Consider the following 22,392-nt stretch of genomic DNA (forward strand, 5'->3'; position numbering starts at 1 on the left):
AAAAAAAAAGAGAAAAGATTTGACCAAGTCAAATCTTATGCACACAATGTACAATGTATCATGTTGCTGTTCCATACAATACAGCCTTACAGGCCTCAGTATAGGTGTTTTGAGCTAAATGCCCCTCATGTAAGAGAAGAACTAACAGAGCTCTCTTAGTTCCAGATAGAGGATCTGATGTATAGCTACAGATTACAGAGGAGGGAAAACCACCTCTTGTCCCCTGAATAAAGAGGCATTTTGGGTCTATGTGACACAATTGACAAAGTAACTCTTTGTTGGCTTGGCTGTGACTCACTCGCTCTTATCAAACATCAGCATTTAGGAGCGGTTAACTTATAGCCGATAAACGCTCCACACCTCTGGGAACCTGGCAGCCTCTCTCCCATCAGCCTAAAACAAGATCCGCTGAATGACAGACAAAGAGACGGTGAGTTTCTCCTGCTGGGTCTCTGCGGCACAACATCACCAGAGGAACATCGTAAAAAAGACGATATAATGAAACACTGCACCTTCACATGATGTATGGCATGGACAGAGGGTATTCATTTCTCAATATGTGCTAATGATTTGGATTTGTGATGGTTGACCCAAATGACTTGTAAATATAATGTGATGTTGACCCAAAAGGACAATATAGTTCTAAAAATCTTTCTATATATATTAAATAATAGCAGGGTCCACACCACAGCTATAAGGATAACAAATTTTTTTTCCAACTGATGAACGATAAAAACATTGACAGCCAATCAGAATCCATCCTGTTTTAAATAGCTTGGGCATATAAAGCAGCTTCAGGGTCAATTACGCTACACCGTTTTCAACTAAAAATGGCAAACTTTATGCTTTTTTGCCATTCGTTCACACGATAACTGTGTTTTGGGGTCCTGAAAATGCAAACATTTGAATACGTGTTTCAAAGTGCACGTTTTTTGTTTGTTTTTTAATGTCTCAGTGTAAACCACAAAAACAATAATTTGTGAAAACTGTGACGTCAAGCGCATGCGCATTACGTGTTCAGTCTATAGGTGCGTAGTGTTTCTTTACAAAGTAACATCGCCAACTACTGGCCTGGCATGAATAATACAGTGATTTAAGTCGTTTTCATATAGCCTATCCGTGTGAGTGGGGATCGTTTTGAGGTTGTTGTCGTCTGTAGGCCCACGAAAAAAACGAAAAAAAAATAAAATAATAATTCCGTTAGTGCATCATTGTCATGTAAACGTACCCTTCGAATAATCAGAATGATATCATGCTGGTGTAGATGCTGATGTAGTTATCTTTATAGTTATTTTATAGTTATCGTTATTGGTGTTGCAATGCTTTTGCAAAATCTAATTTTATTTTATTTTATTTACACATATAGAGTAGATGGTCTGTCTCTGTTGGCCGTTCATTTACACGACAAGGACGTGTTTGGGGCCTATAAACACAAACGTGTTTCAAAGTGCACTTTTTGTCTCCGTCTAAAACGTTTCTGTGTAAACTACAAAAAACTTGATTTTTATAGGCATTAAGTGCTTCTTTACAAAGTGACATCGCCAACTATGGCCTGGCAGCAAAATACAGAATTTTTAGTCATTTTCGTGGATCCATGTGAACAAAGATCATTTTGGCAACACTGTCATCTGTACATGAAACTTTTCAAAAATGCAAAGGAAAAACTTTCCATTTTTAGTACATCATTGTCGTGTCAATGTTCCCTTAATCAATACATTTTACTCAATAAACATGTGGAAACATCTGAGTCAGTTCTGTTATTAGTGAGCCATATAATGTTCTAATCGAATTATTGCCGTTCAAGTTTCAAAGTGTGGAAGAAACATGAAAACTTGAATTATTCACTCGATCAATATTAGTAGTAAAAGTAATGTTGCTGTTGTTGTTTCATCAACTAGGATATCTAACCAAATGCTAGTAAACCTTACATTGTTTTGGTCAATGGTGCAGCAGGCCTCCAGACAATAGGAGAAAAGCTGCTCTTTGAGATTCAGCAGCCTTTTATTTCAGAATGGGTCACAAGAGTTGTCCTATTGTTCCTGATGCATTGTGGTGGAAAGAAGCAAACAAAACACTGCCCTCCATCGCCTTTGTCCTAAAGCTCCACACTGCATCCATGCTCTGTGTCACGATAATGGAGTTTGAGAAAGGAAATGTTCTTTAAACCAAGAAAGATGCTGTTGGAATGTTAGTATTGTAAGCTGCCATTTTTTTTTCTTCTTTTAACAGATAGGCTGTGACCAGCTGGTTATCCCAAATGTGTACAATTTATTTAGGAAGGGAGTGAGTACAATAAGAAAGTTTAAACAGCATGCAGAGCTTAGCATATCACTAGAAATGCAATATAAATCAATCCCAGGTAAATATAACTATTATAATGTCAGGTTTTCAGGCGTAGAAAACATTCTAGCCAGTGAAACGGCCTTCATTGCTTTGCAGAACTGGATTTGTTTAATCATGATTACATAAAATGCTGAGAACTAGTGTTTGGACTTAACTCTTGGAAGAGGATCTGATCATTTTAATTAAACCCAAGAGAAAAAAAGATAATCTGACTTTCTGGAAATGTCAATTGATTCCAAAAAGAATTTTCAAGAGAACAACATGTTTACATCATGATCTTGATAATATCTCTAAAATATTTTCTGCTGGCAGTAGCAGGACATAACAAAATTGCAAATCAGGCTTTAAAAACAGGTTTCTGAGCCACTAGTGAATTAAACAAGCACTCAAAATCCGCATTAATAGTGACTGTAAGCAATTGAGCAGAGAAAAATACATACGCATGTGCCTCTTATGTAAGAACAAATCCGGTTGGTTGAAGTCGACAAGCATATTTGAATATCGCATGCTATTGGGCAACAGGCCGGCGAGCAGTCAGAGGGGGAGGGGCGTCGGAGTAACCCGAACGCCAGTCAATGTAGCAAATGTATTGGCTTTGGGAAGTCCGAGTCTTTAAGCGAATCGGTTCGTTCAAACGATTCGTGTCAATGGGCATACTCAAAGGAACAGATTCACTAACTCATTTGAATCAAAACTCAGAAGAATTGCTAGAAGAGTTCTCCGCGAGACATTTTACGGTTTCTCTTTGAACTTAAAAATATATATTTAAGTTATATATGCATAATAGACATAGCCTACTATTGAGTGTCACTATATTGATTGGGCTATAAAGGTTATGTGTCAAGTGCTGTGTTGTTCATGTCAGCCCTAACGAAACTTACTATCGAAATCATAAGTATTTATTTATTACATTAATTGTTAGATTACTGTTTTACAATCGTTAAATCTTCAAATAGTAAGAACCTTTCTCTGTTTATTTACAGTAAGATCTTGTGGCTAAGTTACCGTTTTGTTGTAGTAGGCTACTGGTATTTGGAACATACTGTAGTTACTATGGTAAACTGTTGTAAGTGCCATGGCATATATTCAACTTCCAAGATTTTACAGTGGAGAGATTTATCGGTTCAAACGGATCAATAAAAAGAACCGATTCAAAAAACGACTCGTTCGCGAATCGGACATCACTAGTAACTGTCGCGCCGCCAACTGGAAGAAACCGAGATCAAACTGTTCGCGTTCAAATCGTTGATATACGTGCGCTGCGTTTTAAACGCTAGTCTTTTTTCGCGTCCGTATCAGCTAGATTCGGTGATTTCTGTGTGTTTTTCTTTCATTATGAAGCTGCTTCTTTGGCTGTGGAGTGCTGTAAATAATATTTGTCGATAGATTGAAAATCGTTTTCAACGCATCGGATATTTGGATATTCGCGTGTTTGGCAGAGAAACGATGCATTATGATTCATGGTCATCTAATAACTGGAACAGGTAGGTGTCTTACTGACCCCCTCTCTCTTAGCCTACTATTGTTGGGTACTGTTGTCATGTAAGATATTTGGAAACACAAAGAAAGTGAAGATGATGATTTGATGAGCGGAGGACATTCAGATCGAGATGATGGTTTTATGGTTGTTTACAATCCACATTAATCTACGGAATGATAGTAGGCTACACACGCCTGTTATCAAACACCCTGCATGTATTCAAACAGCAGATTTTCATATCATGACAGCACATGGTGTTAAATCGGGACTAACCAGTACCCACTCTACTAATTTAGTCTCAAATACAGCTACCACAGATCTCTCCATAGACACACATGGTGTGCAGAGGACTCGAAATGAGATAGTTAGGGCAGTATATGTCAGATGACAAGCTTTCGCTGGTAACACTGTAAAAAAATATTTTCATGATTTATCACAACTTTTTACCTTTTGTCAAATCTACTTCGATTATTAATGTGGTTCAGATAACAATAATTGTTTTGAGTTTCTATTTATTAACCAGTCTCCTTCATTGTATTAACTCAATTTTTTTTATTTAAATGAACCTAAGGCAACCAGTTAACTTACTTTTTTAAGTTAAGCCAACACTTTTTTTTACAGTGTAGTGTTCAATACAGGTCAAATTTAAAATTCTGCTTTATCATCTCAATAATATATTCTGGCAATGTCAGATTATCTTGTATGTTTACTAACCAAATAAGTTTTGTTTCTACCCAGCTCTATAGTTTACCTTACTCTACTGTATATTTTCATACTCTGTTCTACTATTGTGCTTTATACTCATCTTTAAACTCTATATTTCATTCTGTTTTATCTATTGGTAAACATCATTGGAAAAAGTGCTAGCTAAGAGAATGAGAACACATTCAACTCTGTCTGTTGTGCTCTAGGCTACTCTGTTTACTCTATAATATTCATACGTGGACTCTATTCAACTCTATTCTACAGTTCCATAATGGCAGTTTTAGGAAGGCCTGTTGGTGGCTGTTGACTGGGATAGACCTTCTATTTGACAGGGGACAATCATCTTAGTCATCATACTGTATTTGTCCTACATTGTGTCCTCTCAAGTAACCTTTCTTTGGCCGCAGGACTTCACATTGGGCGGGCATGAAGAGATCGGACGGTGTGGATTAGATCATTGGGATTATAGCACTTTGATTTCTCTCATCTCAATGTTGGGCTCCAGAGGACCTCTGCCTTTGTGCTCTGAAATGAAATAATGGCGACGTGTTGGGCTGCGTCAACGCACCACGATGACAAGAAAAATCCGGCAGCATCGTCAGTTTGCGAGGTAAATAACTTCATTGTTTTAAGAGAGTGAAAGCACAATAAAAATGACAGTAAGGCCTACACCTTCTGCAGCTCAAGATGGGACGAGTGCTTTAGTCAGACACACTTGCAGTGCTGGCGGGACGTCCGTAAACTGAACTGGATGATTTCGACTTTTATTTAATTTGCCTATTTTAATGGCTTGCCATGTTAATATATTGTTTTGATGGTGATCTGTTTTGTCATGCAGTTCAATTTATAAAGAAATTTATGAAGAAAATGAATATGACAACAACGTACAGGCCAGTGATATTTCTAAATATTATATTTACATTGTGATTTTTAGGGCTGTTAAACGATTAATCGTGATTAATCGAGATTAATCGAATCCAAAATAAAAGTTTGTGTTTACATAATAAATGTGTGTGTACTGTGTATAATTATTTTATATAGCCTATATATAAATACACACACATTAAGAAATATTTGGATACTGTATATAGATTTATATATAATTTATATTATATATAAATATAAATGTTTTATATATAAATAAATAAAAATTCTTAAATATATATATATGTACGTGTGTGTATTTATATATACATAATAATTATACACAGTACACACACATTTATTATGTAAACACAAACTTTTATTTTGGATGTGATTAATCGTGATTAATCGTTTCACAGCCCTAGTGATTTTTTTCAGAAGCATTATTTGAAACATCTGATATCATTACAAATTTGAAACCAAACTACAATCAAATATTTTTAGAGATTGTGGTCTCATAACACAGTATTATGTTCCTGGAAACAGCCGCTGACTGTTTATATTGAGACTGCAATCATTAAATGAAGTAGCCTATTTATTTTGTTTGGCAAGCAAGGCCCTTACTTATCTAATCTCAGTAATGTTGTATGGCTGCAAATGCATAATGTCACTCTTCAGAATAGTAGAGCAATGTAGGATTGTTGTGCGTGTCCTCTGACATGCAGTCAGGCTCCCAGTGATGATGTAACACCGCATGTCAGAGGAATATAACACAGTTCTGCTAAACGCATGCTTGGATTAACCAAGTAATGGCAAAACCAGTGTGTATGTGTGTGTGTAATCTCCTTACAGAGTAGGCTCAGGGTCTGGGTATAGAAGGTCGGTGGGCACAGTAGTTTTTAAACATGTCGACAGATCACTCAGTATGTGTAAAGAGGGATTCAGTATGTATAATCTATGTGTGTTTGTTTCTTAAATGCTGCCAGTTGTTGAAAGAAATGGTTTATTTGGAAGGAACAGAGCATTACTTTGAAGGATCAGTGCATTACTTAAGTGCAGTAATTTTTTTTGAAGAAATGGTATATTTTGTGTGCATTCAGCTCTTTGGTGTAAACATCATTAATTTTGTCTGCACTTTAAAGTGTTTACCATAGGCTTATTTTTGAATAATATCATCTGAAACTCTTAAAGGGATAGTTCACCCAAAAAAAGGTTATTCTGTCATTAATTACTCAGGCTCAGTCATGTCGTTCCAAACACGTAAGACTTTCATTCATCTTCGTGTGTGAAAGATCTTCATTCGTCACACGAATTAAGATCTTTTTGATGAAATCTGAGAGCTTTCTATCCCTTTATAAACAGCTACACAACTAACACTTTGACGCTTCTAAAAGTTCATAAAGAGATCGTAAAATTAATCAATATGCTTTGAGGGGTTTAGTCCACATTTTCTGAAGAGACCTGTTCACTTTATATGATAAGCAGATTCAATTTAGGCTTTTATTTACTCTATTTAATGAAATAATTTTCATTTTTGGGTGAACCATCCCTTTAACAACATCAATGGTTAACGCAGAACATGTTTTTGCATTCCACTTTGCTGGATTTCTGTTGTTTTTGAATGTAAACATGCGCTAGACATTAAACATCTAAACATTGCACTTTCTTCTGGGCATTCTAAAAACGTGGCGCTGAAGTTAAAGGGGTCATGATGCTTTTCAATGTACTCATTTCCTTTTCGTTTGGTGTGTAATGTATCTGTTTGTGCGTGTAAGATCTGCAAAGTTACGAAGCTCATAGTGTCCCACAAATCGATTTATATTAACAGAGACCACTGCTCTAGACCTGCCTCAAACACCTTGATCGAAGTCCAGATATTACTTTCTTAAACGTCCACGTCACAATGTGAAATACTAGCACAATGCCCACCCAAAGGCATACGCATACTTGAATTCTAGTGTTGTCGTCATGTCGATCATGGAAAGGGGCGTTACATTTCCGATACTAGCTTGAGGTGTTTGGCCACTGGGTGAGCTGGCCAATCAGAGCGCTCCAGGCTTTTCAGAAAGAGGGGCTTTGTTGATATCAGTGCGTTTCAGACAGATTGGGAATAGAGGTACTGTAATAATAATATACAGTATGCGAAAAATAATGTGTTTTTGAGCATTATAACATGTTCACCTACTATTACACCCAATAAACAAAATAATGATCTTTTAGAAGAGAACAACTTTGTTTGTACTTTGTTTGTACTTTGTTTGTACTTTGTTTGTACTTTGTTTGTACTTTGTTCACGAGCAGTTCCCTCTTAATCACTAATTATGATGGTGTGGCACAGTTTTTGGGAACTGGTTGTCTCAGTCCAGTGCTCAGTGCTCACTGCTACCTAGTTATAAAGTTAAACAGTAACTGAAGTTCTCAGCAGGTGTGTGAAATGTCCCCTGCAGACTCATAAAAAGGTTCCTTGAGCTAACAGCATCTGGGCTTCAGTAAGCATCATTGCACTACCACCAGTACAATATAGTTGGGGATTACATTTTAAATAGTGTGATTTACTTCAATACAAATAATATTTGTTATATTTCTGATATATATAGACAGTAGCTCTGCTTCAAAACCTACTGATCTGCCTTTCCGTTTAAAGCTACCTTCTATCTATGGCAGCATCCTAAACATTCTGGAAACTCACAAGTGACTGATTTTAACACCTCTACATAGCAGCGACTCCTTTCAACACGCAGATATTGTGAATCACATGGGACTCTTGACTTCAGAATTACAGTTTGACATTAGCATGATGCTAAGCTAACTTCACCATACTCTAAAATAATAAATAAATAAACTTGTAAATAGAGTTAATTTAGCTACTGCGCTCATTGCAGTGCATTCTGGGATTGCCTCATTGCAAAAGATACATGCAGTGCTTTCTTATGTAAAAAAATCTCATCCTTTTTCAGCTTCATGTCGGCAACACAACTTTGCTACTTTAACATTCGGTCTACAAGTTATGAACAAACATTCTTTCAGTAACGTTAATGAAACATTTGTACAAAGTTTTCTGGAATTTAGTAATCTTCTCAAAAAGTTAGCTCAAAAACATTATACATCGTTCATGGGACATTTTTACCTGAAACGGTAAGGAAGATTTACATTTAACATTATTAAATGTTACTAATAGTTTCAAACGTTCAGAGAACATTCAAAAAGTAATGTTCCCCATTATGTTTCCAAAATGATAAAATGGATTTAAAAAACAACAACTAAGTTTTGAACGTTCTGAGAACATTCAGATGTAACGTTTTTAGCAAAACATAATTAGAACATATTTTGTTATCTTGGCTACTAGTTTTTGTCACCATTTTTCCTTTGTAGAGCAAAGAAAATTAAATGCAGTAGCATTATGTCTAGTCATATATAGTGCCACTGGCAAAACTAAACATTACAGTGTGTAATCGCTTTGTTTATATGCATGAAAGAGTGATGTGATCCATTATCCACACATTCGGTGTCCCTCATGGTTAATTGTTGGGTCCAGTTGTGTTCACGTCTGTGATGAAGCTTGTTTAATTCATTAACACGCTGAAACCCTCCACTTGCTTTTTATCATGAGTTAAACCATGTTCAATCTCAATAACATCACCCCCAAGACACACATAAAGAGTAACTGCGATTACGGTACATATATAGTATACATCAGTTCTTCCTTGTAGAGCATGGACAGGTGCTTGACTCTGTACCTGCTCCAGTCTCTCCTGACACCTAATAGACGCCTTCCCCACCCCCCCGCCATCCATCCTGGTGGTCTCAGGTGGGCCCGTTATTCTGTCCCGTCTAGTTCTCCATGTCTAATGAGGGCGTCTCTCCCTGTCTGCCTCTCTCTCTTTGTGTCTCCCTCCCTCGGTCGCCCTGCCCCCTGTGAGGACGCCAGTGCCATGGAGGGTAATTAAAGCCCAGCTGCTCCTCGCTTTTACACCTCCACTCTCTATCTCTCATACACACATACTCTGGTGTTCCCTGATGAGGTCACCTTGTGGAGGTTCTGAATTCAGTGTCTCTTGTAAAGCATGTTGCAAAGTAAATCTGATCGTGGATTCAGCAAGAAATTAAAATGTACTTACATATAACCATTTAAAAGTTTGGGATCAGTACGATGTTTTTAAAACTAGTCATTAATGCTCAACAAAGCTGTAATTATTTTATACAACAAAAAAAAGTGAAACTAATTTTGTGCAATATTACAAATTAAAATAGCTGTTTTCTATTTTAATATTTTAAAACAAATACTAATTATTCCTGTGATGACAAAGCTGAATTTTCAGTATTACTAAGCATTCTAATATGCTGATTTGGTGCTTAAGAAACATGTCATATTATCATCAATGCTGAAAACAGTTGTACTGTTTTTTTCCAGGATTCTTTGATCATTTCAAGGATAGGATTGATCAATGTAATGCATATTTGCTGAATAAAACATACTGATCCCACATTTTTAAATGGTAGTGTATGAGAAGCCAAATAAATCAATCATTATTTGGTCATATTGGCCCTCATTTATCAATCTTGCGTCGAAACGGGCGTATATGTTGGCTTAAGATTATGCTTACACTCCTCTCACCGCCTGATTTATGAAGCTGTGCGTACCTTTGAAATTCAGGTGTACGCAATACCTGCCCTTGATAAATGCCGCGGCTGAAAACGATCGTCATTAGATTAACACGCCCCGATATATTCACGTCTCCGCCTCCCCCACGCCCTCATTTTACGCCATGGACACGCGGAAGACGGCAAAGAGGAGAAACTTCTCCGGTGGAAATCCAGTTTAAATCGCTGGTTGGTTGAGCAAATTACCTATCACAATGCATTATTTTACAGCACGTGTTTTGAAACTATTAGCGTTGAATTTCGCATGACGTCACATGTAATGGGGTGTACAGTGATGATGATGTGAATAATTGCATGACAATTTGTAATATTCTTCTTATTAGTATTACGATTTTGATTATTAATGACACTTATTGTTATTTAGAAGAAGAATGTCTTTGTTATTATTAGGCTATTATTTGTATTATTATTATTTAAAAGAAGAAGAATGTCATTTTAATTATTTTGTCAGTCTGAATTATTTTTTGGTCATTGAAAGTCTTTCATAAATGAACCCAGTCCGTGCGCACCTGCCGGGCTTAACTCACAAAAATAAACACTGAAGTTTATAATTTCTATGTTGTTGTTTTTTTTACAGTGGGTCATAATATATCATATCTTTAGTTTGTCAGTGCATTTTGTGGTGTTAGGAATAGTTTTTCTGCGCATTTCAGCACTAACTCAAAACGTGCGTACATGTACACCACCTCCTGAGCTGGCGTAGGATTTGAGCGTGCCGTACGTCAACGTCCGTATTGATAAATCGCAAAGTCACCGTGGTTTTGGGTGTACGCCAGGTTTACGCTGGAAATTTGGTGTACGCACTTTTCATAAATGAGGGCCATTGTGATTATCTGGACCAACCGATAACATTACTGATGAATCTCAATCAGCTTAATTAAATTGCAGCTTATGTCATAGCCTATATATCACTGTGTCGGTCATAAGCCATCCGGCATTTTCCATTACAAATTTTTTACAAAATTGCACATCAACTGATCACTGCATCAGCATAACTTGCACCACCTCTAAAATATATTTTTTTAGCTGATGTTACCAATACTCTTAAGCATGATTCAGATTTTTACCACTCACTTTTCATGATTCAGTCAATTACTGATAAAAAAAAATTAATTCCCAAATCCCAACCTACATTTTCTGTATCCTGTTTCATTCAGAAATGCATCAGATTATAGACTTTAACAAAAGCCTGATTATTTGTGAATTGTTTGCTCAAATCATTAAGCAATCGAGCCCTTTTGTAGATGTTGTGGAGACGCCCTTTACAAACTAATCTTTTAGATCTGACCGTTGTCTCATTGAATCCAATGGACCAAACCATAATCCAGTGTTGACGGGGATGTTTCTGTGTTCTGTTCTGTCTCATGTCAGAGCTTTCAGCTGGCACTTCAGCCCTCCACCATCACTTTCTGTTTCCATATGCATTGATTTCTGTTGTCTGTTCAAAAAAAGAGAGAGAGAGCGTTAAATGCTGGCTGTCAGTGTGTGTGTGTGTGTGTGTGGATTCACCCCTGTTTTCAGTCTATACAGTCTCTCCCTTTCATGTGAATGTGTTTCTGTGTGCTTGCCTTTGGCTTGCCCTCTATTCTAACATATTTGGAAAACGCTCTGGTCGTTGCTCTGCACAAAATTGTGTGACATTTAGGGGAGGATTCACTAAAAATAGACTGTGTCACTGATATTGTACTTTATTTGCATTTTGTATTGTTTCAGCACCTGGTTTTATGCAAATGAATTATGCAAATCAAGTAATGCCATACATGCCCACAAAATCACTGCTGAGCGCAATATGAATAGGACAGTTCCCTATTTTTTTTTCTGCCATTGTGGTTTGTATGCTGGCATTTCTACCAGAATTCATTGGTCACCTAGCTTCACGTCTTCAGCCTAGACCAGCCTGAAAACGTCTGTCTGGTCTTTTTCATTCAGCAGGGCTTTAGTGAAAGCACACTAATATCTGAAATACTAAGATCTAAATTGTATAGATGCTTTGATCTCTAATCCAATAGATTTCCTTAAACCCAGTGTTCCAGTTCTTGACCTGAATCCACTCTAGAGATGGATATTTCTGTCAATAAACCTCTCAGAGCTCTAGTCTTCCTTTGGGAAACATCAGGAATGTCTTATTTAAGGGCTTTTCCCGATGATACATGGCAGCCACTTATCTGATTCCCAGTTACCATCATTCAGTCATGCCTTTGGACTGCTTATGAGTTTGTATAGGTGCTGCTAAGATTATGTTGTCCATCATCGGAAAAGGAAAATTATTGTTAATGCTAATTTGATCTGGAATCCCCGCCACTGTAGGTTAAATTCACTGTGGATTTACCAAAAAGGGTACCACAAATCTATAGTATAAATGACTCAAGTCTGATGCCTCTCTCTCTCTTATTACCACTTGGATGGGCAGATTGAGTATGTTTCTCAGTGGAAATTGTGTCTAGTGAGGCAGTATTGGTGTATATTACACATGCCCAGAGCACATCTGTGTTAAGTTGTTGCCACCTGGTCTGATGTGCAGTTAGTGAAACACATGAATACTGCTCATGTTTGGATGTCACACACACAGTGACTCTTAAAGTAGTCTTCTTCTCTCTAGCTCAGCATGGTAATCATATTCTCTACCAAATAGACCAAACTGTTTAGTACAGTTATATCTCTAAAAAATGTTTTACTGTAAACTGTTTGACCTGGATCTCATTTTAAGTTTGAGATCTTATTCACTTGTGTTTTTTATTGTTTTACAAGAGGAACAAAACGTAATGTATACTGTAAAAACTATTTTGTTTTAAATTATAAATAAATTCTATTTTAATATTACTGAATCAACATATCTACATTAGGACACACCACCTAAAGTAATTTTGAATCTTTTTAATTTTTAATCACATATAAATACAGTAACTCCTTAAAGGGACACTAAGTATCTTTTTAGGTATTTTATTATCTAAAATCAATATTTTGATTAATACATATGTCCTCAATGGTGTACAAATACCTCGGCCAATTATCTGACTTATCCCTATAAATGAAGAATTTATTATCTTTATATACATGGGACGGGTAGGTCCACGGAGGCTTCCATGTAGTTCCGTCATCTTGCAAAACTATAATAGCAGAGAGGGACAAAAAGTACTAAGCCAACGCGTTTCCACAACGCGTTTTCGTTCAGAGCCAGCCGAAACCAGCAGAATTGCAGGTGCAGAGCAGTGAGAGGAGCTTGAAACTGCACCGGCAAGTTTAAAAGTCTGGATTGCATTGTTATTATGGACCATACATATGCCACGCCACAGGAGAAGAAAACATCGTCGCCAAAAAAGTCAAAAATAGAACGTAAAATGCGTGGGATTTCCCCCTTTCTGGTCAATGTTTCCCTGCCTCTGCTTAATTATTTTTATCCCCGGTGGGGATAAATTTATCCTCCCCTCAAAGTGATCATAGTGCTACTACTATAGTGGCGAGACGGATCACAAAACTTATCACGGATCCGTGGTGATGATTACTCACTCTATCTTGAGCGTCTGGCGCGAGTGATTTCAATGTAAAGACGCGTTTATGCGCATCTAGAGGTCCCGCGGCGCGGTAGACGAGAGCCTCATTCTACTCCAGTTTGCGCGAATGAGGCGAATTGCTATCACAGATAATGTCTTTTCTATCATTTCACTGTAGCTCAGCATCGCGATGTAAAGTTAACGTTATTGCATGATCACAGTTCATATGTGTGGGGAAAGATAAGCTATTAGAGTAAAAATATTGCGTTAGGCTACTTCAGTTAATAAGAAAAAAGATTTTACAATTCCTGCAAATGCAGTGATGAAGTTCATGTTCTCATGATTTATTTTTATGAATAACACATCCCCCCCCTCCCCTCTGTTTTTTTCACAAATCGCACCCTGGGCATAACTACAATATTTCATGTTTTTCACAGTCAGTAATTCATACTGTAACATTCGTTTGTTTGTTGTCATGTTGCAGTTTGTTTGACATAACACACCTGTTCACCTGAAGGAAAACTCGACGAAGTGCTATTAGAAGGCATCCTGTCAAAGCTTTTTGGTATATCGCCTACCGTAGATGCAATGCGCATTTGAAAAAGCGAGGCGCTGGAGAGCAAAATAAGTTTGAATGCAAAATACTAATTCACCACTAGATGGGAGTAATTCATACTTAGTTTCCCTTTAAGGTAACAACTGCTTACATTACATTTTCACAATGTATTTGAAACTTGGTTACCATGGTAAATATTTGTAAAAAGTACACAGTAGATCGAAAGGGCCGCGTCAGCTCAAGTAATAGGTTTGAAGTATGCTGTAATTCTTTCTTCTTCCTTCCTTGATTAACTTAACCAACACTCTATATGAATGAAGAGAGTCAAGAGACTCTTGTTAGCAATATTGTTTCCCACACAAAATCTCTGGAATGTTGTCTGTGACAATGAGACTTCCTGTCAGCGAATGGATGCCATATTCCTCTGTCACTTTCATTTTCATAAGATTTCATTTGGTTAGCTGAATTTAATCTTGATAGCATCTGAATGCTCCGCATAGCTTTAGTATTCATGTCCTGACCACAGGCGTCACCGTACATTAGAATAGTTTGCCTGTGCATGTTTCACACATATTTGTCTTTATCATGACCAGATTATTTTGTTATTTCAATGACTTTGTTTTGTTATTTACTTCTGCACACTTTTAGATCGAAGCAGGGAGTTTCACTCTTTCCTGTAAGTGTTAACTCGTAGCAAGTTTGCATAATGGATGAATTAACTACTCAGGGAATAAATACTTTACCCTTTGTATCTCATGTTGCTTAGTTTTGACATTGACTGTGATTTGCCCAGCATGTTACTAGAGCAAAATCCTTATCAACCAGTTTGATTGAATTGAGAAAGGGTTTGGTTTAGGGCAAGGGTCAGGCTTGAACTGATTTTAAGGGTTCTTAATGCTTTTGGGTTAGTAGTCTTAGCCTAAGAATGCAAGTTGATGTCATTCATGGACTGTCTGGTGCATACAGGACATCAAAAAGGACACAGCTAGCTGCAAACACCAGTTCAAATCTGACAGACTCTGTGAGTCGGGTGAAACCTAGAACCTTTTTTTTTGGACCAATGAGTGATTGGGGAAGAACTAATTAGTGCATTTGCTGAAGTTTGCCAGGTCTCCTCCTGTCTAAGTGTCTGTTTTCCGACAAAAAGCTGGTTAGAACTGTTTGTTTGACAAAAATGTTGTTCCAGTGCCAACAAAAGATGCTGATCCAGAAACAGGTCACAATCACCTACTGCAGATAACCAGAATTTCACAAAATATGGTCAACGCTGAGTACAGCTGAGTTTAGTTCAGCCAGTGTAGGATGGTGTGGTGTAATGTTTGTAAGCTGTTGGTGTTTATGTCTTCTCAGGACATATTAATATCTTTATCCCATCGCCTGAATAATTTTCCATCTGAACTCAAGAGTCATGTGATGAATTTGTGTCACATCAGCCAACGCCTGAATTGGCTACCCACACGTCATGTAGCCTATGTTTTTTTTTAATCCTGTGATTTGGCAGGCAATCATTGATTTGTTCTTTTGATGTGTGCATTCAGAGCTTCACTACCGGTATTGATTTCATCTGATTGGCCCCTGGGCTGGTCGAAAGGGGTCAGAATATGAGGGTGTGAACCCTAGACTGATCCATTCACTGTTAAAGGGGGAGATTCACAGTTCATTAATGACAGAAATCTGAGGGTTGATTTATTTTTATTTTTAGGGATCAGACCACGGTTTGCAATACAGTAAGACCAGGGTTAACTGTGTTTAGTTTCTTTACTTGGTTGTTCATTTGCCTGTTATATCACGTCCAAGAAGGTTGCAACACTTTGGGGTATGTTTCAATGTTTGTGTTGGTTCTCGCAGTGCCCAGAGGAAACACTGTACCCAATGGATGTAGTTTTTTTTAGTGTACAGGAATGAGGTGTTTCTCCTGCATGTGTTTATACAGCACTACATATGAGGCCCTGGTGTTCCAAGCCTGCACATTGGGAGTTTGGCCCAACTGACCCGCACAACATGAGTGTGTATGTAGCCCTGACCTGCCCAGAGATCCTTCATGTGTGGCTTCATCAATCCGCTCCACATATTCATGTAATCTTCCCCATCTACGCTTTGAATTTCATGTTGCTGCAGCCTTTTATGGCAATCCAGCATAAATGTTATGCAGAGCCAAGAATAACCTAACACAGTTGTCGGTCTCTGGTGCATTGCTCTGGTTTACCTTGCTTAGGCTTGACCCAGTATCCCAAAGCCTCTCTGAAAAGCCTCTCCATGGTAGTGCATGTCCACTGAACCCATCCTTCTAAACAGCTTCTATTCAGCACTCCCGCTTTCATGTTGCTTCAGACTCTGATGTGGTTCTGGCTGCCAACTCCTTCCATCAGATTGACAGTTGGCATTTGGATGTTATTAAAATTGCATGTGTGGAACCAATCTGCTGACAGTTGGATTCCTTTTGTGGTTGGTGCATTACTGAGCCAAGATCTGCAAAACCCAGCCAGATTCACCTTGGCCCCATTTTGCTACTTTGGATAAGACAGATATAGTGTTTACAGTATCATAACAATCTGTCAGAATTGTAGATTCCCCTTTATCATAGCAATTTGCTTCTATGTGTTTCTAAGAAGCAACATACTTAAGATTCATAAGAGATAAAGGAATTAGATTTCTACAATGCTAACGGAGCCTACATGTGATAGGACAGGGGTTTCCAATCCTATTCCTGGAGGGCCACTCTTCTGCAGAGTTTAGCTTCAACTAGGGATGTCCTGATACCACTTTTTCTCTTCCGATACCAATACCGCATCTTTGGATACCGCATCTGATATCAATCTGATATTTTCATTTTATTCTTGAAATAATACAATATATGGAAGCACTTTGCTCAATTAGCCACCTAAAAACATCTCACTAAAATGGAGAACAAATACTTATCCAGTATATAGTCCACAACAACAGTTGATTATGAAAGACTGCCACCCTTTATTCAAACACTACAAACAAAAAATACAGGTACTTAAAGCTACCAACAGGTTTAAAGTTAAAACAATTTAAGCAGCATCATTCAGCATTGTAAACAAATAAATACAAAAATATCCCTCACAGTGCAGCTATGTGCAAATCACAGAAATAACAAAAAGGCACTGAAAGACATAAATAAATATGTATAACATTCCAAATAAATAACTTATACAAACGGTTCTGATTAATTCGGTTCGGGAGAAGAGATAAAAGTCCGCCCGCACTGACAATTGATTGGTTGGGTTCTTACATGCGCTTCGTGAGGCACACACGCGCACTAGCACACACACGCAAGGTCTCTCGCTCCCTCTCTCTGCCGTGCACGCGCTACGCATGAGCGCTCTTGCTCGATCGCTCTAGATTCCGGGAGATTTTAACTATTTTGCGGGCATCAGGGAGCCGCTATCAATATGCGGGAGACTCCCGGAACTTCCGGGAGACTTGGGATGTCTGAAATACTTCCACACTGCTGACATGGCTATTCTGTAAGTTAGCTAACTCTCATACTCATGCGACTATAATTGGCTACTACTTTTATCACGTGACAGGTTGCGCCGCTTAACTGGATGTCACAGCAAGGGAAATGATAATATTCAAGCATTTAGGTGATGGTTTAAGGTAGATTTTCCCATGGTTTGTGTTGGATAGGTATCGTATCATATTTTTTCTCCCCTCCTCTAGCTGGGCCAGTATCGGCACGATACCGATGACGTGGATCGGATCGGGACATCCCTAGCTTCAACCACAATTAAACACACCTGAACTAGCTAATCAAGGTCCTCAGGTTTACAATAAGCAAGTGAGTTGGGGTAATTTGGTGCCAAACTCTAGATGGACGTTAGTCATCCAGGAGCAGGATTAGACACCCCTGTGCTAGGGTGTCCTGAGAGGTTCTTTGTGCACAGTTAGGCTAGAATATTCAAAAGTATTCGTTAGGGAGTTGTATGGTGGTTTCAATTGTGTTTTGGGTGGTTGGTAGGTTGTTGTTTACTGGCCCAAGTCAATGCCCCCAATCACAAAAAAAAATGTATTGGCAACCTCCTTCTAAATATGTTTTTGTCCATCTGTATAAAAACAGTGTGTTTATTCAAAACCCTAACCATAAGTATGAGCACTATTTACAGCAATGCTTGCTTTACCAAAGATTTGCAAGTCAATAATACAATTGCCCCAAGTAGTGCATGTTGTACGCAGTTCCGCCAATTCAGTTCCGAAAGCATATTCAGACCCCATAGTCTCGTGACACATTTTATGACATGCAAATGTCCAGTTTTGTTTCAACCTCATTCTTCTGTTTCTGCGATGCGTGAGAGTATCACAGTGTTTCTTTAAAGCAGTAGGGAATTCAGAGTTCCTCGGGATGTGTTTTATCTTTTGCAGTCTTGTCTCCATCCAGGGGTTAAGCGTGCTGCGGCAGTGCTACGGCAGTGCTACCTGACTCAGCACTGCAAGAAGACGAACAGATGGGGTGATTGAGTGGTAGAGCGAACTAGAGGGAGAGACTGATTACTCTTAAATACTGAGCACTGGATACAAGCCTCCTTGTTGGTGTCATCACCTTCTTCTTATTTGGAGACCTCTCTGTGGATCATTGTAGTAGAACTTGCGGACGTCTGGGTGGATTTCTTGTGTTTTGGTGTTCGAATACATTATTAATCCAGCACTAATGAGCTGTGGAAAGGATGCGTTTAGCTGATGGAGTGCCTGCTGGGCACACAGATGGGCTCAGACGCAACGCTCTCACTTCCTCACACCCCCCATCACCTTTGTGCCAGGAGCAGGCTCCAAGGGACCGACTGGAGAGTCAAGCGATAAATGCACAGGTGGACGCGGGGGTTCCGTCTGTATCAGGGCTAATGCCATGGCTCATCTAGGAGTTCTGGACTGCATGATCAGCCACAAATGGAGTCGGATATGTGACCTTTACTGTGCTTTTAACAGTCAGGTCTGTGCAGCCTTTCTCCATGCATGAAATGCAATTTTGTGTGCATGTCTTTTTTAAATGCACAGTATCTCCAGTCAAAGAGTCACATTGTTCTGTAGATATTCATAGTTCCTTTTGACCCTGGCAGCCCTCTCTGTCTTATCTCATGGAAATGCTTGACTGATACCAATAATAACTTGGTGTATTCCTGCTGCGTGGGAATGCAAAACTGGTTGTATGGGGATGTCTGATTTCACAGAGCACTCGTGACTGATCTCTAGTGTTTTGTCTCTTGTTTTTATTAATTTCTGTATTTTCCATTCAGGTGAATGTATATAATGTGCATTTAGTAGAATTGGCTTGATGGCTAGAAAAACTAATGATGAAACCTTAAAATAAATGTATTGTTATCAATGTCATTATATTTATCAGTTACTTTTAAGGAAAGAAAACAAAATAATCTAAAGAGCAGAGCTTCTTAATGTTAGAGAGCTTCTTAATGTAAAGTGTGCCATTTTCTTCTGTCCTTGCATGCTATGCGTCTTCTAAAAGTGAAAGCAGATGAAATATAAGACTACTTCTGTAACACTTAGCCTATTATCTTAGTAACTATAATCAATGACAATGCTTTTCACACCACTAAATAGCAGCACATTTCATTCAGTACTAAAATCTGAAACATTATGGATGTTGTTTTATATTCTGGTTCTTTCTTCGATACTGGTAAACTGCAAAACCCTAGCACACAACTGGTGCAGCTTTCGTGTGTGTGTGTGTGTGTGTGTGTGTGTGTGTGTGCATACATCTCTGGCTTCTTTTCAAAGTTAATTTGGCACGCAGTTCACAGACAGACAAGTGAGAGACTGTAATCATTGTCCAGCTCTGTCTTTCTGTGTGATCTGAGTTGCGGGTCGTGCTGTGCCGGCTCTAACTCAGCAGTGCCTCCTTGCTTCGCCTCTTGAACTAATTTAATTTTAGCTCTGCTGAAACTGTTTGCATGCATGTAGGACTGATGGGCCTCTGTTTGGAGCCATGAACACAGTCTTTGTGCTAAGGCTGCAGTATGATATTCAGCATTCACACTCCAGCACCTGGTCATCGGTTGGAAAAAATGACCGGCCCACGCTGGGCAAATCCTTAACCTTCCAGAAGGGGTAAAATCTGTTAGAAGAGCGTCCCGTTGTGTTGTTTTTTTGTCTCAACTCAGTTCATTGTGGTTAAATGAGCATGTCTGCTAGTCTCATCATTATGACGACCGATAACATCCCTCATAAACGTATTAATAATTCATAGCAGCCCAGCAGTGAAGATCCCAATTATATTGGTCTTTGGGAGCATCTGTGGAAGCCCAGGGGACTCTAATTGGCCCACCTGCTCCGCTGAGGGTGAGGGGCCCCGCTCTTTGTGTAACTGTGGCCCCAGCTCACGCTCGCATCACACCCGCCCTGACAATACACCCCGAAGTAACGTATAGAGCATGTGAAGAGCTGTGAACAGGATCTGAAGGGAATTAAAAGCATTAGAGAAAGACTCCAGACTGAGCTGGTTTACTTTCACTGGGGCTGTATGTCTGTTCTAATGATACTGCCTGTGGGCTTCACCTTCTGTCCTTTTGAGATCACTCTTGCATAGCCTCATGCTTCAGGCCCGTTCCCAGACCATCTGATACATACTTCACATAGTACTGGGAGCAACTAACTAAGACAAGTGATGCTACTAACTTTTGTGACTGGATTTCTCAATAGAGATCTCTTTGTATAATACATTGTGTACATTGCTCTTTGTATAGCCTAATATTGTATTTCACTCAGATTTTTAGTTAAGTCTATTGCTGGTCGGGCCAATGGCTCAAATGTTACTTGCCGAGGTTTGTTCTAGTGCTTCAAACTAGTACGGTTGAGCTTCTGTTTATGTTCGCTGATCACTGATGTGAATAAAAGCCTAAATTGAATCTGCTCATCATACAAAGCAATTGTCTCTTCAGAACATTTGGATTAAACTGCTCAATTCATATGGGTTAGTTTTACAATCTCTTTATGAACTTTTTGAAGCGTCAAAGTGGGGGTTACGTTGTCTCTCAATGGAGGGAAATACATCTCTCAGATTTCATTAAAAATGTGTTCCGAAGATGAACTTAAACCTTATAGGTTTGGAACGACATGATGGTGAGTAAATGATGACATTTTGGGTGAATTAACCCTTCAAGACCGAATGCCCGGACCAAATATATTGTCATGCGTTTTATTTCTCAACTGTTTACGTTCACTTAAGACGAATGAGTTTACGAGGATACTCACCAAGACGTGCATTTTGACAATTTTGCACCTGATGGACACTTTATTATCTCATGAAGCCATGGAAGAGGAGTTGTGAATGGCAGTGACTCTGTAAGTCACATGACTGTGACAACATGGCCAATGTAGTACGGCCAAATTGCATTCATACTGTACTACACACTCATACTATATAGTGGCAAAGTTTGTTAACCATGAATTAGGGCTGGGCGATAAAACGATAACGATAATTATCGCGATATAATTTTTCTCGATAAAACAATATCAAGAGTTCGATAAATGTTCGATAATGTTTATGCGCCAAAAGCGGAACTTAACTCATTTGAACCGCGCGCGCCACACGGACCGTTTATCCGCTCGGCTCAAAGTCCAAACGGCACAGGGGGGCAGTGTTTCGGAAGACACTGAAGCATCCCCGGGCGCCGCCATTGGCTAGCGGACCCCCACCTGCTGTTAGCATCCCATTGACTCCCATTCATTTTGGCGTCACTTTGACAGCAGCGAATAACTTTACATCTGAGGCGTTTAAAGACTCCATTTGTCCATTATTTATTTCTAAAGAAACACGACAATGTTTAAAAGGCTCCATTACCTTGTATCTTACGTTATGGCCCCGTAGAAGCAGTTTTTGTAAAAATAGGCTAACGATTGCGTCATACCCGCGTGACTCTGTCGCACAAGTCGAGAAATTACCGTATGGACAGGTAGAGAAGCTCGCAAGCAATCGGGAGGACGTGGAGGCATAAAGTCAAGGGAGAAGCCCATAGAGAGTGATAAAGTTGCTCCCGCTGCTAGCTCATGGACAGCTAATGCTCACGCTCTCCGTCTCTGCGAGATTCGGAAGGGAATGATTCAGATTTCTCTCGGCACAGCTACTAGAAGACCTACAGGTTGCTCACGTCACATCTATGTCGTCAAGCTCAGTTTGAGCCTGCGCAGTTCGCATGGCGATCAGGAAGTGAGTGCTTCTAATTGACTTCACTTCTCTCCGTTGAAACCTATGGGGTCGCTGTGTCCAGTTTATATACTGTCTATGAAACGGCAGCGCGAGCGCGAGCTCACTAGAG

At 38.9% G+C, this 22,392-nt stretch overlaps 1 protein-coding gene across 1 annotated transcript in view; it reads left to right on the forward strand.

Annotated features, from left to right (window-relative positions):
• The first annotated feature begins 3,552 nt into the window (after positions 1 to 3,552).
• arhgap21a (Rho GTPase activating protein 21a) overlaps positions 3,553 to 22,392 on the forward strand; it is a 102,140-nt gene continuing 83,300 nt past the window's right edge. Inside the window, exons 1-2 of the mRNA XM_079602708.1 lie at positions 3,553 to 3,827; positions 4,936 to 5,138. Coding sequence (XP_079458834.1) covers positions 5,067 to 5,138 — 72 coding nt within the window. The 5' untranslated portion in view covers positions 3,553 to 3,827; positions 4,936 to 5,066. The remainder of the gene's footprint in view (positions 3,828 to 4,935; positions 5,139 to 22,392) is intronic.

This window comes from Phoxinus phoxinus (genome assembly GCF_949152265.1).
Source record: "Phoxinus phoxinus genome assembly, chromosome: 24".
Taxonomy (NCBI): domain Eukaryota; kingdom Metazoa; phylum Chordata; class Actinopteri; order Cypriniformes; family Leuciscidae; genus Phoxinus; species Phoxinus phoxinus.